At 20.1% G+C, this 20,117-nt stretch overlaps 3 protein-coding genes across 5 annotated transcripts; 2 read left to right on the top strand and 1 right to left on the bottom strand.

The window, feature by feature from the left end:
- Positions 1-1,224, top strand: CPR1 (cuticular protein 1). The gene is made up of 2 exons (NM_001270817.1): positions 1-70; positions 522-1,224. The coding sequence occupies exons 1-2, from the start codon at positions 59-61 to the stop codon at positions 1,158-1,160; spliced, it is 651 nt and encodes a 216-aa protein (NP_001257746.1). The 5' UTR covers positions 1-58; the 3' UTR covers positions 1,161-1,224.
- A 1,481-nt stretch (positions 1,225-2,705) lies between these two features.
- On the bottom strand, positions 2,706-12,409 carry LOC727192 (structural maintenance of chromosomes protein 6). Of its 3 annotated transcripts, none has more exons than XM_006571838.3 (19): positions 12,327-12,409; positions 7,536-7,728; positions 7,269-7,421; positions 6,940-7,184; positions 6,752-6,871; positions 6,540-6,670; positions 6,060-6,260; positions 5,794-5,990; positions 5,347-5,493; positions 5,092-5,276; positions 4,716-5,026; positions 4,420-4,639; positions 4,106-4,276; positions 3,854-4,041; positions 3,601-3,766; positions 3,368-3,481; positions 3,098-3,295; positions 2,900-3,033; positions 2,706-2,744 (listed from the first exon to the last, which is right to left on the bottom strand). In XM_006571838.3, the coding sequence occupies exons 2-19, from the start codon at positions 7,684-7,686 to the stop codon at positions 2,711-2,713; spliced, it is 3,066 nt and encodes a 1,021-aa protein (XP_006571901.1). In that variant the 5' UTR covers positions 7,687-7,728; positions 12,327-12,409; the 3' UTR covers positions 2,706-2,710. The 3 variants fall into 3 exon arrangements, with proteins under 3 accessions (XP_006571901.1, XP_006571900.1, XP_006571902.1); XM_006571837.3 differs by lacking the exon at positions 12,327-12,409 and adding an exon at positions 8,096-8,503; XM_006571839.3 differs by lacking the exons at positions 4,106-4,276; positions 12,327-12,409 and adding an exon at positions 8,096-8,502.
- Positions 12,410-12,490: 81 nt separating this feature from the next.
- LOC100577766 lies at positions 12,491-16,131 on the top strand. The gene is made up of 4 exons (XM_003251763.4): positions 12,491-12,950; positions 13,116-13,250; positions 13,340-14,331; positions 14,420-16,131. Exons 1-4 carry the CDS (start codon positions 12,614-12,616, stop codon positions 16,109-16,111), a joined length of 3,156 nt encoding a protein of 1,051 aa, XP_003251811.1. The 5' UTR covers positions 12,491-12,613; the 3' UTR covers positions 16,112-16,131.
- The last annotated feature ends 3,986 nt before the right edge of the window (positions 16,132-20,117 follow it).

Genomic DNA, 20,117 nt, shown 5'->3' with positions numbered 1-20,117 from the left:
AGTATCATTCGCATCACAGACAGACAGATTGAGAGATCTTCCAATCAAGCAAGCTACAATGGCCTTCAAGGTATTACGAATTCAGGAATAATCGTAATTTATTTTGAAGACACTTTTTCATCGTACCTCGATGCCTAAAAACAAAATTTTTCATATTATTTCATACTTATATTTATAATTTTTTATCAATTAATATATAATATAATATATTAATAACCAATATAGAGTAATTATAATTTTCTGTATCTTTCTTTTTTTCTTTCTTAAATGATCCAAATTGTTTGATATATATATTTAACAATTCTTTTTTTATTTTATATTCATAATTGAAAGTAGAGTATAATCTCAATTTTAATAATTATAATGTATAGTAATAAATTTAATAACGTCACTTTCACTATTTATGAATCTCAAAATCAAAGAATATTTATATTAATCCATTCTAAATAGAATTCTTTTTATTCTGCACAAATCTTTGTATTTAACAAAATAATTTCAAAAAACAAAAAATTCATTTACAGTTCATTGCTCTCGCTGCTCTCGTAGCATCTGCTAATGCCGGATTCATCTCGACGGAACCTTTGGCATATGCTCCCAGTGTGCCCTTAGCTCCGTTAGCAGCTGCCCCAGTAGCCAAGGCAGTGGTTGCAACTCCTGTAGCTAAGGCTGTAGTAGCTAAAGCAGTGGATGCTGATTTTGATCCTCATCCTCAATACAGTTACGCTTATGATGTACATGACAGTTTGACTGGTGATGCCAAAAGCCAGCAGGAAACTCGTGATGGAGATCTTGTCCAGGGCAGTTACTCTCTCATTGAAGCCGACGGAACCAGACGCACTGTAGATTACACCGCTGATCCTGTCAACGGATTCAACGCAGTTGTACGCAAAGAAGCAGCTGCTACTGCTCCAGTTGCCTATGCTGCTCCAGTAACAAAGATCGCCGCAGCTCCAGTTGCCTATGCTGCTCCAGTAGCAAAAATCGCCGCAGCTCCAGTTGCCTATGCCGCTCCCGTTGCTAAAATCGCCGCTGCTCCAGTTGCTTATGCTGCCCCAGTCGCCAAAGTTGCCGCTGGTCCACTCGCCTATGCCGCCCCCGTTGCCAAACTTGCCGCTGCCCCCGTCGCCTATACCGCTCCAGCCCCAACTTTAATCCACTGAATCCGATCTGTTGTTTTTAGGAATAATGTTTGTCGAATAAAGTATGGTGTTTTTTAGCAAGTATATAAAATGATTGTCCAATTTTTTTTTATTTCTTCCATATTTTTTTTCGCTTTGTTTTTTATTAATTTATAAACTTTAATATTTTCTCCTTTGAATCTTTTCAATAACGAGATATTTAACGATTATATACGTGCGCCATGTTATATATTAATCATTTAATGATAGTGTCGATATAAGTAATTAATTGGTAAGTAATATTCTTTATTTATTTTTTATTTATGCCATGCATAATACGATCAATCTGAAAAAAATAAATTATTGTTAATATATAATTATAATTTGCTTTCAAATTTTAGAAATGTTTTATATATTATTAACATATGATCTAAAATATGCATATTCTTTCAATGTATTTATATCAATATATATTATTTTTGATGATAGCGATTAATCGGTTAAATTTATCTTTTTGTAACGTGGAAGAAATTTAAGCGAAAATATCATAAAATTTCAAATTTGTATTTGTATATGCACATAAGTACTTTGTAAGCATTCATATTATATTTTTAACATATAATAATATATATAAGAAATAAATGTATAATATATAATAGAATAAAATATTATTAAAAAGAATTATAAAGGAAATTATATATTATAAAAGAATAAAATAAAAAAGATTAAAAAATTTATAAAAGATAAATTTGCATCAAAATATTACATGAGATTAAAAAAATATATGAATAATTACAATAAGTCTTATATATTTTTCTTTTTTTTATTTTCAATTTTTTTTTTATCGTTCATTAAAGAAATAATTTCATTAACAATTCATGGGCAGTCATTGGTCTCCAACACTTTCTCTGCCAGTGCCAATGTTACTGATTACACAATATAATCATACTTTCATACACACTGATGTATAATACACATAAAATGAGTCATTGCGTTAATCGGAAATTTCAAGCGAACCAGATTCATGCAATGATGCAACCTTGATCTACTTATAATCCGATACATACTTTTTTGTAAATACTTTTACAAGTTTATTTAGTATTTATTAATTATAATAGTATTTATAATTAAATATTGTTACAGTTAGAATTATTATATTGTTATAGTTGTGAAACAATAATCTAGCAACACTTGAGAGAAAAAGAGAGAGAAAATAATATATATACGTATAATTTTCAAATTAATTTTATTTAACAAAACTATGATTATATATATATTATACATACAAAAATATATTTTGCACTATTTATATATTTATATGTATTTATCTATAAAAATATTTCAAAATTAGATATTTTAGATATATACTTTCATGTAAATTGACTAAGATTTGTTCTTGTATTTTTAATTCTAATAATCATATAATCTAATCAATATAATAGAACAAATATTATTTTTTAAAATCTAATTTTAAAGTATTTTGTTTTTAATCATAACTATAATAGTGTATATCTATATTAATATAACGTAAATAATATATTAGTAAATAATATAAATCATATTTTAAGAAAAAATTGTTTTGTTTTGTTTTTTTATTCTTGATTTCCTCTTTCTGGAGAAGCTAGCCTAAAAATTATTAAGTATTAATATATAAATATATTATATAAATATATAAATATTAAAAATTATTTGTTTTATTTATTTATTTATATTTCAAAAATATTATATTTTATTAAATTAAAATTATATAAATTTAATTATTATAATTAATTTAAATTTACTTATGTATTGTTACATAATCTTCTGCAAAAACATTGGATGTATCTAAGGGAGTCAAAAAAGTGAATTGACTTTGTGGATGCGTTTTAGTATGATCCAAAAGAATATCCATTATGACTCGCCGATTTACTTTATCCTGGTAATAATTAGTGTTATATTAAATATTGATTAAAAAATTATATTTATAAGTATGTATGTACCATAAAAACATCAAATTCATCAAGGAAATAAAAAGGTAAACCAGTACAATCCCAAAGAGCTAAAATAAAAGCGACGGTCGAATATGATCTTTCACCGCCTGATAATGATCTTGCATCATTCATTGGTTTTTTATTATCGTTTGGCGAATGTACTTCAAGTTCAAGTACTTTTCGTGCATGATCAATTTTTATAATCCCCTAATAAAAATAATTAAATTAAAAAAAGTTTTTTTTCTTAAATAAAAATTATTCATATATATTTTTACATACTTTTTTATTTCGTAAAGCGAGAACATCTGAAAATGAATTTTTAATATTTTCTCCATACTTTTGTTTCATATTAGAAAATAAATCTCTTCGAGTTTCTAGTCGTTTTAGATGCAACTGTACATATATATATATATATATATATATATATATATATATATATATATATAATAATTCAATAAATGATTAATAAAATTATATATTATTAATTATTATTACTAATTTTTATAACTTACTTGATAATTTTTCTCAATTTTGGAAGCCAAATGTAAATCTTTACCACATTTTGCTTCCTTTTCTTTTAATTCTCTACGTAATTCTTCAATAGTACCGAATTGTCGTTCTATTTCAAATATTTTATTTTTTAAATCTTTAGATAATCTTTCAAGTTCGTTAATTGATCTGAAAAAATATTAAATTTTGTTTAATATTAAAAAATTGATTTAATATTTGTAAAAATCTTTTAAATTGCAATATTTTTTTATTGACCTTGATGTATCTATTCTATTACATCGATCTGTAGCATCAGATACAGCTTTGTTCGTACATCTTTGTTGTTGTTCAAATTCAGCTGCTGCATTCTGTAAAGCTTGATGTAATGTCTGCAGTTTCTTTGTAGTGTAATGTGTCTTTACATGTAACGCTTCTTTTTCATTTTCCAATTCTTTTATATTTTCCTATATGAGGAACAATATATATTTAATATATATATATAATAAATAAATCATGATTTTTACATACTTTTAAAGGCATAATTTTCAAATCTAGATTTTGTCTTAATTCTCTATGATGTTTAATTTTTTCTTCTAGAGATTCAATTGTTTTTTGATATTTGAGAACACTTTTATTCAAATTTGCTTCTTCATATTTTTCTTCGTGTAATTTTTTTTCTAATTCATTTAATTCATTTTTCTAATATAAAATATATATAAAATTAAAAAAAAATTATTTAATATTAAAATATTGATTATTAATATATGTATATATTTAAATATATATATATATATAATATTTAAATATATATTATTTAAATATATTATATATATATAACTTACAAACACTGTTATAGATATAGCTTCATTAGCTTCAATTTTATCTTTTAGATCATTAATTAATGATTTATATTGATTTTGAATAGCATGAAGTTTTGTCACATTTGCACTAACAGAGCTTAATTCAGAACTTGTACGTTTTTCTTTTTCACAAGCTATTCTATATGCTTTTATGACAATATTTTTTTTATTATCTATTGAACGAATTTCTTCTTCCAGTGTACTAATCATAAAAAATAAAAAATTTTAAAAAATTCAAAATAAAAAGAAAAGAAAATATAATAAAAAATGAATCTTACTTAATAGTATCTATAACAGATACTTGAAGAAATCTAGCTTTTAAACTACGCGATCCACCATAACTTCTATAATGTGGATCTGGATAAAACATATCAGCTTGTTGAGTAAAAGCTCTTTTACAATTCCGTGGAACTTTTGAAACATCTGACATAATTTCAGCTGCTTCTTTACTAGTTGGAATTAATAGAACACATTCAATTTCACGTTGATCTATTAAACAATTAGCTACAACTGGATCTGATATATTCATTGCATCCAAAAGATTAGAATAATGTGGTGATCTAGTACAATATGCACGAACGTCATGAACCTACAAATATTAACTTTATGTTTTTAATATATTATAATTTAAATTTTAAAAATTAATTTTCTTACAGCATTATAGAATTTACTACATATAATCTGTGGAGTTCTTTCATTCAAATAAATTTCTTTCATAATTGCATTTAATATTTTGGCATCATGACTATTATCTACACAAAATGTACTAAAAGTATTTGCTCCTAAATAATTTTCAACAGCTGGAGCCCATATTGGATCTTTCATTTTTATATATGCTCCTAAATGTAAATAAGAACATATAATAAATTGAACAATTATTTATATTAAATTAAATAAATTTTATTTTACCAAGTGGACCTCGTGGTTTTTCTTTAAAATTTCCATTACTATATTCCTCTTCAATTCTTCTCAAAAGGCGTGGTATATTTCGACCAAATACAGTTAATATATTATCAGAATATTTTTTTCTTGTATTTAAATCTAACTTAATTCTCTCTTAAATAGAATCACATATTATTTATATTCTTATTCTTTATAATTAAATATATTATAAAAAATAATATATATTCTTTATAATTAAATATATTATAAAAAATAATATATATAAAATTTATCATATGAAAGATAAAAAGAACATGAATACTAGAATAATATACAATATAATATTATTAAAAAAATTGTTTACATAATATAATATCTTTGAATCATTTTGTTAAAATATTTTTTTTTATAACTTTAATCCTTTATTAGACTAAATAAATAAAATATTTTATATATAAATATTATGATATTTACCTATGCCTTTTTCACAACTATTGATTTCAATTTTTGATGTTTGAATTTCTTTCAAAAGACGCATTTTATCAGTTTCTAAGTGCATTTGATAAGTTTGCTTAGTTCTTAATAATGCTTCAGTTTCATCTAATTTTTGTTCTAAATCAATTAATTGCTGTTTTATTTGATTTCTTTCATTTTGTTCTGTATTATCACCACTAAGAATAAAATAACATATATAATAGCGTTATATATTATTACATAAATATAAAAGAATCATGTTAAACCTTTCCAATCGTTGAATTTCTTTTCTAAGTATAATAATATCATCTTCGAATCTTTTAATTTTACTTTGAATAGAACGCCATTCTCGTACTTTTATCGAATGTGTATTTTTGTTTATATTATATTCTTGTTTTGCTTTATTATATGTTTCAAAATTATTATTAACTTCCTCTTCTGCAGATTCAATTTCTTCTTTCAATTTTCTATAAATAAAAAAATAAATATAATATGTAAAAAGTTATTAATTGAATATTTTATGATAAATTATGATATGTTTTTAAGTGAAAAAATCAGATATCTGGTCTCAATAATAATTTATTCGATGGATGTGAATATATTTTAAAAAATATATTTTAAAAATATTACTTAAAAAAATTTTTTGTGAGTTTACAAATAAATTATCAAAAAAAAAACAATGAATGAAATAAAAATTTTTCTCCTATTTAAGGAAATATAAAAATAATGATGTAAGTAATTCATACTGAATTTTTTTATTCATTTCTTCATCTTTTGATTCTGCAAATAATTCTGTGTCTTGAAGTTGTTTTAAATTATTTTCACATTTTTTTAAAACTTCTTCAATCTTTTGCAATTTAATTTCTTCAGATATAGCCTATAAAATAAAACATATTATTTATTAAAAGATAATATTAGCATCTTTATAGCATTTTTACATATTAAAAATATAACTTACAATTGCCCAAAGTAATTCCATTTCAAGTGTAATTACTTCATCACGGAATTTATCAATTTCTTCTGCTCTTTTTATATTTATTTTAAGTTGTTCTACCTCTTTTCTAGCCTCTGATAAAATCTAAATAAATTTTATTATTTAATGTATGGAATAAAAAAAATAATTTCAAAAATGTAATAAAAACATACTTCGTTATATTGTTTCAATTTTTCATATTCTTGTTCACATATCAATTCAGCTTCTTTGTAATTATTACCAATAATATCTAATAATGTTGCCTTCATAAATAATTCATACTTTTCTTCTGGTTTGGATGATACTAAAAATGTTCTTGATATATCTTGATTCAATATAGAAATAGGATTATCTATTTGAATATTCATTGCTCGTAATATATTAATTAATTCAGTTCGTTTTGTTGAAACCACCTCTCCTATAGAAAAAAATTCAAAGAAAATTTATTTAAATATAAATTAAAATAAAATTGATCAGTAAAATGTAAAATGATTTTATAAACCTTTCCAATTCTTTAATTTATAAAATGATGTAGTTCCAATACTTCGAAAAACTGTTATTGAATCACCATAAACATCAGGTTTATATGCCATAGATCCTTTATTAAATAAAGTTACTTCAATAGTTGCTGTATTTTTTCCTTTTTTTATAAAGCCTAAATATAAAAGTATTATATTGTAAATATTATATATTTACATTGTTACTTATATATATTATAATTATTATATATATATTATAATATATTATATAATATAATATATATTTATACTTTTCACAGATGCTCCACGACTAGTAACATTTGCTCTAGCACCAAGACCAACTGTTAAAGCTGTTAATATTGCACTTTTACCACTTCCATTACGACCAATAATAAAATTTACATTTGGATTTAATATCACTTCCAAGGCATCATGACACATAAAATTTCGTATTAATATTTTTTTTATTTTTCCTGTTTTACACTGTAAAATATATATATATAATATAAAGATATAAAAATAAAAGAATTAAAAAAAATTAAATTTATTAATACAATTAAATAATTAATACAATTAAATAAAAACACAATATTATATTTTTTAATTTAATCATATACTAATGATATGTATATTGTTATATATCATTTACTATTATTATACTATAAAATTATACTATAATATTATAAAACATTATTATATTATAATATTATAAAACATAATTTTATATTCGTATTTAAAAAATATTATGAATAATATTTAAAAACAAATATTATTTTCAATTTATTTATTTAAATATTATTTATAAATATTATTTTTTTTTAAAAAAATTATATTAACTCTAACCACTTACTTCTTCTGTAAAATAAAAAGTATTCTTTTTTTCTTTTATACGTTTAGACTGAAATTCATCTAATTCTGTAGATTTTCTTTTTCGTTCATTGTTTATATTATTTTCCATGATTTTAAAAATGTTTATGATCTAAATACATATAGATTATATATTTATTCAAATAGCCGCGCAATATCAAGTGTCATAAATATCAGCATTTTTACAAACATTGATTTTATTATGAATAATCTTGAATCATTATAGAAATATTATGTTTTTCATTTAATCAAAATATTGTATCAAAAATTCTTCTATTCATAACTTAACTGCTTCAACAATCTTTTTCAAGGAATATAACTACGATGTACATGCATTTCCCGCCAGAGAACACTATGCACTCATTCAAGTTTTATTGTCATTATATATAAAATAAATAGACATTCTCCTAACTTTATAGCATTGATACTTCATATCCATTTTTTACTTCATCAATAATGACAACTAAAAATCCTTATATAATTATAAGATTAAATTTTAAAAAATTCAAATTAATAAAAATATATAAAATTATATAAATGTTGTTAATTTAATTAATAATATATTAAAATATTTATTAATAATATAATAAAAATATATTAAATAATATATTAAATATATTTTCTTATAAATTTTTTCAAAATGTTTATAAACAAATAATAAATAAAATAAAGAATAAAAATATTTACATTAAAAATTTTATATTTCAAAATAATATATTTTATTATATCGGAATTTCAATTAATAAAGTTAAGAAGTTAAATTTTTATTCAATTCAATTGGAAAATAAAAATATTATTGAGAATAAAAATATATACTAAATTATTTTTCATTAAATAATTCTACATGATTCAATTAATTATATATTAATTATTTATTAATTATATTAAATATAATAATTATATATAATAATATATAATTATTTATTCGATAAGAATATGAATATATTAATTAAATATATTTCAAATAAAGTGAATATATATTATCATAATATCATTGAATATATTATCATGAATATTTAGCAAAAAATATATGTAATTATTATCATGATATTAACCTTTTCCTTGCACTTGTTTTGAAAATATTAGTTTGAAATACAATTAAATAATAATTTTATAGCCATAAAATAATTATGTAAGACATGATTTAATTTGAATTTAAATTATTTATAATACATACAATATAAATTCTTCATCATCAATGTGAAACACAATTTGAATTTAGCGCCCGCTTTTAAATTATAAATCTAAAAGACAATATCTAGTTCCTTGAAATTGAAATAAAAGACGAAAGGGGAATTAACATCAACCATTTTGTTCAGCAAAATTTTTGATAAAAATCTGATACTTATAATGTGGTTTTACTTATATAATGTGGTTTGCATATGTAATGTCATTATTTTTTATTATTTTAAAGTATTTTTCATAAAAATGTAAATGTTTATCGCAATATGACAGATGACAGTTAGTTTTGATATTCAAAATGGCTAACAATCATTTTTAAATATTTTGTAATGAAGATCATAAATTATGAATCATATTATTTAATAGTCTATAAAAAATTATTTAACATAAATTGATATAGGGTATTAAATTGTTCAATAAAATATGCGAAATAATTTTCAATTATTAAGATTATTTTATTGTAAACTGAATTCATTCGATGTTAATTATTTACAACATAAAAATATTTTAAATATAAAAATTTCTTTTGAAGAAATTTTTGTTCTAATTTTCCTTTCTAAATCTAACCTTTTCTTTCAATTTCATGATCTAATAATAAATCATGTTCTCTTTCATTAGAAAAAATATATTTATTTATCACAACAACAAGTAAATTCAAAATTTTCAATGGATTTCGTGAATTCTAATTTTTTTTTATTAGTATATTATTCGTATTAATTATTTACAAAATATTATATAATATATTATTTCATAATTTGTATTTCATAATATAACAAATGTAAAATTTTTCTTTCAATTCGTCATCGATGTTACTTATCTTAAAGCTGATATGTAAGAACGTAACAATCGAAATACAACTTATCTTTTAGATATATATATATATATATATATATATATATATGAATTTTATTTATTATACAAACAAAATTTTACATAGTGTCTGATTATCTAAGCTCTTATTATTTGAATAATAAACCGAATATTTGTCTATATATCTTTATAATATAATTAAAATTATACATTATATCTATAATACAAAAATTAATAAAAAATTAGTTTATTAAGCATTAAATAGTTAAATATTTTATTTGCAAAATTATACTTTATATTTATAATATTTGATACATTATTATATTTTAGAAAATTTTTTTATAAACTTCTATTTATTGAGAAAATTAGATAGACTTCTATTATATAAAATTTATAATTAAATTATGTAAACGTATTCTCCTAAATTCATATAAAATTTTACATATACTTATATATTATATATTTATAGATATAGTATATATATAAGAATTTATGATGCCAACTTTTGTATAAGTCAAATTAAAATGTAGATAACAGGAAAAATATGATGTCACTCATTTATGAGCAAAAGATAACATTGGATATCTCTTATAAATAAATATATATAAATTATTTGTCTATTTTTTCTTTGTATATTATTCATATTATTTTTATTAAATTAAAGTATAAAATAATAAATAATTATTAAATTGTTGTAAAAAACAAATACAAATTATGGATTGAATATTTTTAATATTTCAATTAAATTTTTTTCAAAATTATATTTTTTAAAATATATAAAATATAATTATAATGAATATAATTTAAAATTAACAGAAAATTATAAAATTAATTAAATTATAAAATTAACGGATAATAAAATAAAATATATATTTATTTTTTTAGATTTTAACAATTAAATTATATTTAATTATATTATATTAATAATTATATTAAATTATTTCGTAATATTTACTATAATTTATTTTAAAAATCTCCATCATTACTTTGCATATTAAATGATACAGGATATTGTTTACGTCATGATATTTAATTTTATGATTGTAAAAATCAAACTTTTTTAAATTATATTTTACATATATTTCATAGCATTATGTTATTTTATCCAAATTAGTTTTTTTTCTCTTTCTACTATTTTTAAATTAGAGTTATGATATTAGATTCTTTAAAGTTTTTATTTGATAATTCTTCTACATTATTGTCAATTATTTTGTTCTGCATGTTAACAAATTTATAATATTTAGATTTTAACAATAAAAAGATATCTATTATTTATCCTTTGAATATATTACAAGTTCTGACATTTAACTTATTAATTATATTAAAAACATACATTTTTCCAATCTTTGCACTTCTATAGAAGAAATTTTCGCAATAATATAATAATATAGACAACATACAGACAATATAGACATTGCAAGTGTTTCCAATATTTTATATTTTTTATAATAAAATGAAGTTATAATATAAATATATATATACATATAGTTATATTATATATATATATATATATATATATATATATAGATTTATTGATATATTGATATATGATTTATTGATATATAAAAAAATACGAATATAATTTGATGATTTCTATAATCCAATTCATAGATATGTAAATTTATATATATGAATTTGTATGTGTATTAAAAGAGATAATATATATATAATATATTATTTTTTTTTTTAATTTCAAAATTTTAAATTAATAAAATAATATTATGGTTTTGATTAGATTAGGAAAATTGTAATTTCATTATAAGTATTTTAAAATAAAATATTTTTATTTTAATTTAAAATATTTTTATTTTTATTTAAAAAAAAAAAAAAAATACTATTCCTAAACAAAATTTATTTTCTACAAAATATTTTGATATTTATAGTGTACATTTTACTGAAAATAATATTATAAAATATAAAAAAATCATAGTTTTTAATGATTTAATTGAAAATATTTTATTATAGCTCATAATACAAATATATTTCAAAAAAATTTATAGAAAATAATTCTCTTTTTCTCAATTTATCTATTTATTTAAAATTTATACTATTTCAAAGAAAAGATTCTAAAAAATTCAAAACAAAAAGAAAATAATATAAATAATACAATTAAAATAATAATATATATTATAAAAAAATATACCATTTATTTTTATTTTTATTAATTTTTATAAAATACATTTAAATTTTCTCCATAAGTTAATATTATCTAAATATATTACCTTCTACATATCTTGTATCTTTCCCCACTACCTGTTGCACAATGATTTAAAGTTTGAATTCGTCGGTTAGAATCACTTGATCTGAATGCATGATTATATGCACTGAAGAAAAAGAGAATTCGGTGTTATATTACGTAAATTTGAACTTATATATTGCAACCTATGTTAAATATATACTGTATGATATGTTAAATATATATCGTAATTTGTGAATATATCGTATTTTAATTTTTTATATTAATTTCCAAATTTTTAATAAAAAAAAAATAAATATTATTTATTGTGAAATGAGTGATTCTGGAGGTAATATTAAATATAAATGGACTCCTGAAAGTACTTCATTATTAGTATCAATATGGTCAGATAGACAAGTGCAAAAGCAACTCGAATATGCTTCGAAACCACAACTTATTTGGGAAAGTGTTGCACGATATATGAAAAAAAAAGGCTACAATGTTTCGGGTAAACAATGTCGATCTCGAATGAAACAAGTTTTAGTTTGTTATCGCGAAGCTAAAAGAGCTGGTACTCGAGCTGGAGTAGAACAATATTATGAATCAATAGATAGAGTTCTTAAAAACAAACGTATCGAAGAAAATAATTTTATTGGCATAGATACTGTAGGTAAAGTATAAAAAAAATTTATAAATTTATATTATTATTTTTTATTTATTTGATTTATTGGCATTTTAATTATAAAAATAAATAATTTAGAGTTTAAATTAATCATTTTTGATAGTATATTTCTTATTATTAAAAAAAATAATTATAATTGCATTTTTTTATTAGATGCAACAATAAATGTTAAATCTCCTCCAAAAGAAGTAAAGACAAATAAAAATTTGCAAATGAGACATAAACTTCAAGAACCTGTGCCATCACTTCATCGAACAGAAGCATTATCACCTACTTGGACATTAGGACGTAAGAAATATGTTTCCTTATCAAATATTATTTTAAATGAAAAAATTTAAAAAAATTTAAAAATATATATTATTTTATTATATATTTAGGTGAAAATGAATATCCTGATTCTCCTGAATCGAATGAAACCATAATCGATGCTCGACCATATAGAGTTTTTTCTCCTACAAGAGATGTAGCTATCAATACTAATGAACACTTAACTCAGATAGCTGGCAAATCAACACAGTGCAATTCTTTATCAACAGAAGAACGATTAAATCCAAATTATAAACAAAATCATTTAATATCAAATTTTAATTATGGAGAAATACCCTTTCAGAATACAGTACAAAATGTACAAAATCAAATAATCCAAGAGAATATGCAACAAAATCAAAATATGCAACAAAATTATATGTGCAATCAACGAAGCATGTTAGTAAATAATTTAAATCTTCAACAAAATCTACAAAATTTGAATCAAAGTTTAAGAACACAACCTATAAATGTACCAATGCATGGTAATGTAATACAAACTCCTGATTTAGAACATATAATTCAACAAAATCAATTGCAGTCAATAATATCTACAAATAATCATGCAATGCCTCAGGAACCACAGAAAATTTTAGAACAAACTTTTACAAATATGTATAAACAGCCATGTAGCAATTTTTCAACTCAAATACCTATTTTAATAGATGCAAAACAATACAAAACTGAATCTTTATCTCCAGATCATTCATCTCAAAATTTAGATGTATCTCAAAATTTAAATGATGCTTTTTGTCTACCAAAAAATGATGATAAAACTCAAAATTTAAATGAAAATTACAATAAAACAATACAAGCAGCAAATCTGTTAAGAATGCAAAATTCAGAAATTTCTGTAATTACAAATAATGCAACATATAATGATGATAGTTTATTAGAATTTTTAATAGATTCACCAACTCCATCAGAAAATGATATTAAATCAAAAGATACTGCTGTTAATACAGATAATATTCCACATGCACCATTAAGAAAAAAGAAAGTTGAAAAACTAGAACAACTTATGTTAAATGCCATTAATTCTCAAAATGAAGTTGTTAATAAAGTAAGGCACTAACTATTTTTTTTTTATTAATTTATTTAAAAAAAATTTTCAAAAAATTTCTTTATTAATTATATATATATTATTTCAGATTCTTGCTGCACAAAATGATATGGTAACAAGATTTTTAGATATAGATAGAGATCGTCAAAACAGGCTTGAAAATCGTTTAGATGATTTATTAAAAGTTGTTCATGCCTCTATGCTTACAAAACAAATTTCAGAAACCGATATTGAAATACCACCACCACCTGAACCAACAATAACATCTTTAGCACCTCCTCCAAAACCAGGTGTTCCACCTCCAAAATTAGATTTAGTTCCTCCAAAACCATGTCGTGTACCTTGTACAATGCCAAATTCTAACATTGAATTAATTGCACAAAATACTATAACAAAACCAGGTATAGTGTCGCCTATATCTAGTCCAATAAAAAAACCAGGTACTATATGGTCAAAATTAGGACCAGTATCGCAATCTCCTTTTGTGAAAGCTCAGCAACGATTAGGTTTACAATCTGTTACATCTACAGAAATTCGAACTCAATCATCTGCAGAAAGACGCATAGCTAAAGAAATGGAAAGAGCTATAGATACAGAAACTTTGATATTTGAGACTAAAAAATTTTTAGAAATAGAAAAAAAATTAGAAGAAAAAATAGAAAATGCTCGTCTTGAAACAACACTAAGCCAAAATTTACATGCACGAAGGAGATTATTTACACAAAGAGAACCTACTGCAGCAATGATTTTAACTGCTGCATTTTTAGAAAATGAATGCCGTACTGCAGAACAACTTATAAATTATTATGATACCATAGGTATAAATAAAAAGAATTTAAAAAATATTGATGATAATTTATTAGCAGGTCAAGGTGAAAGTTATGAACATTTGCGACAATTGAATATAAAAACTACTGACATATCTGATAAACCTTGTGATACATCTACACCAGCAAAATTAGGAATTGCTTCTAATAATAATGAAAAAACATCTGTAACAGTACCTAAACAAACAATTCAACAATTAGCTCAACTTCTAATGAATGCAGGAAGGTGGAAAAATGTTGGTGGAATACAAAATGAGCAGCAAAATCTTGGACATACAATTCAATCAAACATACAAAAACATCATGTAAATGCACAAACTATACATTCAAGTTCTAATGAAGTATTCACAACAGAAAAATCTAAAGAATTTCATAAAAAAAATGATCAAAATCACATTGGAGACAGAATATTAAACAAATATGAAGATCCAACAAATGCATATAGAACATATAATACAATAAATCAAAAATCTAATTATCCTATAAATTTTATGAAATCAGAAACAAACTCTAGAAATTTAAAACAAGATGATATGTACAAGCCTATTGGATTGAATATATGTAGTAATTCTATGCCAGATCATAAACAAAGTGTACGTTTCATGGATGAAGCATTAGTTGAATTACAACGTATGTATATTGAAACAATGTCTAAAGAACAAGAAATGAATGATAGCTTACCTTATGTATCGAACAAAGTCAATACACTTCCTCTTGAAAATCGACAGATGATTGAAAAATATATTCATGATATAATACCAAAAAAACAATTAAAAGATAATAAAGACAAAGATACTACTACTGATTCTGATAATGATGATGAATTTTTAGATACTACTACTACTATGCCTGTAATTCCATGTCGAAATTCTCTTACATCAACTGGTACTACATCTATTGAAACTACACATTCTATAAAATATATGAAACCAGATAATTGTGTAGTAAGTTAAATAAAAAAAATAAGATATTTTATTTTAGTTTTATTTTAAGTAAAAATTAAATAAGAAATAATGTTTATAAATTTTTTTTTTAATGTTTTCATATAAGTAGAAAAAGTAAATTTTTATTTTTAATAATATAAAAAAAAATGTTGCAATATTTAATTCATATTATTGAAAAATTATTTTTGATTATGATATATATTTTTGATATTAAGATACATATTTTTGTGCAATATATTTTATTTTCTAATTACATTTCAATTAAATATTTTCTAAAAATATATAGACATATATTTAAAAAAAAATACATATTTAAAGATAATTAATGTAATTATATTAATAAATAATTTTTTTTGTAAGAAGAATAAATTGATCTTTTCTATTAACAATATGTGCATTATTATAATTAATTATATTTTAAATTTCATTTTAGTTCAAAAATGTTAAATATAATATAATTTTTAATGAAAATATCAATTTTTTTCTGTATTTTACTTTTCATTTTATAATCAATAATAAAAATTATATGTTCGATGAAAATTTTTCTTATTGATCATTGTTAAATAAATTAAAGTGTTAAGAATTCCATTATTTTATCACGTTAAATATGTATTATATATAATTTGATATATATTTTTATATATAATTTGAATTACATAAAATTAAATTTTTTTAATTCTTATGTCTAAAATTCATTGACATGATTTATGAATAATAATATATTATTAAAAACTTTAGATTTTTTGTCATAAAAAGTTTTAACAATATTGAAAATAAATGGATGATTCAATATGAATTTTTTGGCAATTATACAATATTACTGTAAGAGAATTATAAAATTACAAATTTTATATATATATATATATATAGTAAGAAACAAAACAATGTATATAATATATTGGAAATAATATCATTTTCAATAATAATATTGGAAAATAATATTAATAGCATATAATAAATATAATTATAATAAATAAATAATAAATAAATATAATTTTTATTATAAGATTTATTATTTTAATGAAAGATATATATTTTAAAGATTCCATCCATTGTATGTTATAATGTTATAATATTTTTAATATCAATTTTAATTAAAATACATTTTATATTTACATGATATTGTTATATGTAATATGATACAATATTGATATGTAATTATTAAATGATAATAATAAGCTGAAACTGAAAAAAGCTGAAAAATACTAAATTGCTATAAAATAAAATTTATTGCATTTTTATATATTTTATATATTTATAATATATATTGTTTATATATTCATTCAACATTAAAAATTAACATTAGATAAACTTATGATGTGTTCCTATCATCGATTTTTAATGACCTTAAAATATGTTTGTAAGAAATATTTTAATTTAGCCTAATCAACATGAATTTAATAAAAGATGATCTAAAATAAGATGAGATTTTTTTTTTTCTTCTTTTTATAAATTAATTTTAATTAAAAATATGACAATCTATAAACAGCAAAATTTATTTCTAATTATATTTAAACATTGAAAATCATTTTTTATTATTTGGATTTATCATATAGAATATCAATATATTCGTAGAATATTTTTAGAAGATTGATTTTGTAAGCCAAAATAAATACGAAATATTAACATGTAAAAATATTATCATATTTATTAAATCACAAACAATTTTTTCTCCATTGTTATTGTACTTCATTCTCGTCTTAATTTATCTAATTAAAATTTAAATTATTTATAATTTAATAAATAAGTTTCAATATTTTTGTATATCAACTTTTATTTTTTGTTTTGATGTATATCAATTCTCAAAAAATATAAAATTCAATACATCATGCACATATAATTATAATTCAATTTTTGATATAATATCAAAAATTTGTATAAATAATTTAAAAAAATAAAATCAATAGCTAATTATACATATATATAAAAAAAAAGAATTTGTTGAAAACCATCATAATATATTTTATTCCCATTATGATTAAAAAGACAACATATTGACAAATTGATTAAACAATACTTTTGTATTGAGAATAGTTTTTTTATTGTCAAAAAAGTTGATAATATCGAAAAAAAATAAATAATCAAGAAATACTATTATAAATCAATACATTAATTTATTTATAGTAAAACTGCATCTTATTATAATTTTATTATATTTTAGCGATTTTTCTTATAAATTCCTTTCAATTCCAAAGAATCCTTTCGGTGGTTTTTTTTTTTAATTAATAAAATACGAAATGGGGAAGTATGAAAATAGGTCATATGATTAATTTTATTATATAGAATATATCAGAAATTATAAATGTTTTCTGAATAATTGTTAATTTCATTTTTATAAATACTATAAAAAATATTTATTATTTTTTATAGTATTATAGTATTATTATCATCATAAAGGAAATTGGAATGGCAATTATTCCTTAACAAATTTTATAAAAATATGAATAAACGGAATTGGAAATGTATATTGAATAAAAAATGCTTAATTTTTATATAAGTATATGAAAAATATATTTTATATATATACTATTAAAAATATAAAAAAGTTATTTTTTTGTTTTAATTAAAAAATTTTTAAAACATATTTGAATAGTTCATAATTTATAATACAAATGCAGGAAATTTTGTGATTCAAAGTAAGAAAAAAATAGAATTAATAATTATCAATCAATAATAAATATATATTTTATATATAATTATATTATAATTATCAATCAATAATAAATGTTTATTTAAATCATTAATTATTAATTAAAATTATTAATCATATTTTCAATTGAAATTTTATTTGATATATATAAATGTATAGTACGAATATATATATAATATTATATACAATATTATATATATCCATACTATATATGTATACTGTATATATATATATATATATATATATATATATATACTATTTATTTTAATATATATATATATAATATTTATATATAAATTATATAATATTTATTATATGTATATTGTTGACTGAAACTGATTAATACTAAATCTGAGACTATATTAAAACCAAAGATTTTAATAATTAATTTATTAGATTATTAAATACATATTTATTATATTATTTTAGTTATATTTAATATACAAACAATACGTTAAATACATTTATTGAATGAAAATGTAATTGTTAATTATCATATTGAAAAAATTTCAATTATAATTGTATTAAATATTACTCGATATTTTCTTCATTTTATTTTTTTCAAAGTTATCTTTTTTTATTCCTTATAGTAGAATATATTTAAATTATTTATTTAATTTTTTTAATTTTAATACGTAAAATAAAATGATAATTTAAATATTTCGCGATGGTATAAACTAATTTATAATTTTTGTTTTATTTTTATCTTGCAGGAAAAATGATTCAAATAAAAATTATATAAAATCAAGAAAAAAAAAAGATTTATGTTGTAAATTGATTTATGTATTGATTTTATTTTTTGATATTATTTTGTGAAATATTTATTATCTGAATAATCTACTCAATTTTGAATTTTTTAAATAAAATTTATATTTTTTATTGTCATATAATTTGCATTAAAATGTTTCTTAAACATATCTTTCGAAATAAATCAATAATATTTGAAAATATAAAATATAAAATTATAAAATGAAATCGGAATATATAAACAATAATATTATAGTAAGTAATTTTTAAAGACAAATAGATTTGTATATCAAAACTATGAATTTAAAGATTTTATTATTAGTATAAAGTCTCTATAAATACTAAATGTATATTATTATATGATATAAATGCAAAAATAATTGCCATAATTGTCTCTTATATAATGCAACATATTATTATAATATATTTATCCCGCAGTATAAATATATATATGCTGATCATATATTAACGGAAAGTAGTTTACATCAAAATCATATTATTTTAAAAACGTTTCAAGAAATATAAATTTTAATTAAAAAATTCAACATTGCAATCTGCAAATCCGTTTAAAAATGTTACAAGATAATATAATTGACAGAATGATTTACCTTCTTGAAA

This window comes from Apis mellifera, linkage group LG11 (genome assembly GCF_003254395.2).
Source record: "Apis mellifera strain DH4 linkage group LG11, Amel_HAv3.1, whole genome shotgun sequence".
Lineage (NCBI taxonomy): Eukaryota > Metazoa > Arthropoda > Insecta > Hymenoptera > Apidae > Apis > Apis mellifera.
Note: the sequence above shows the minus strand (reverse complement) of the source record. Positions and strands in the feature narration are given on the sequence as shown.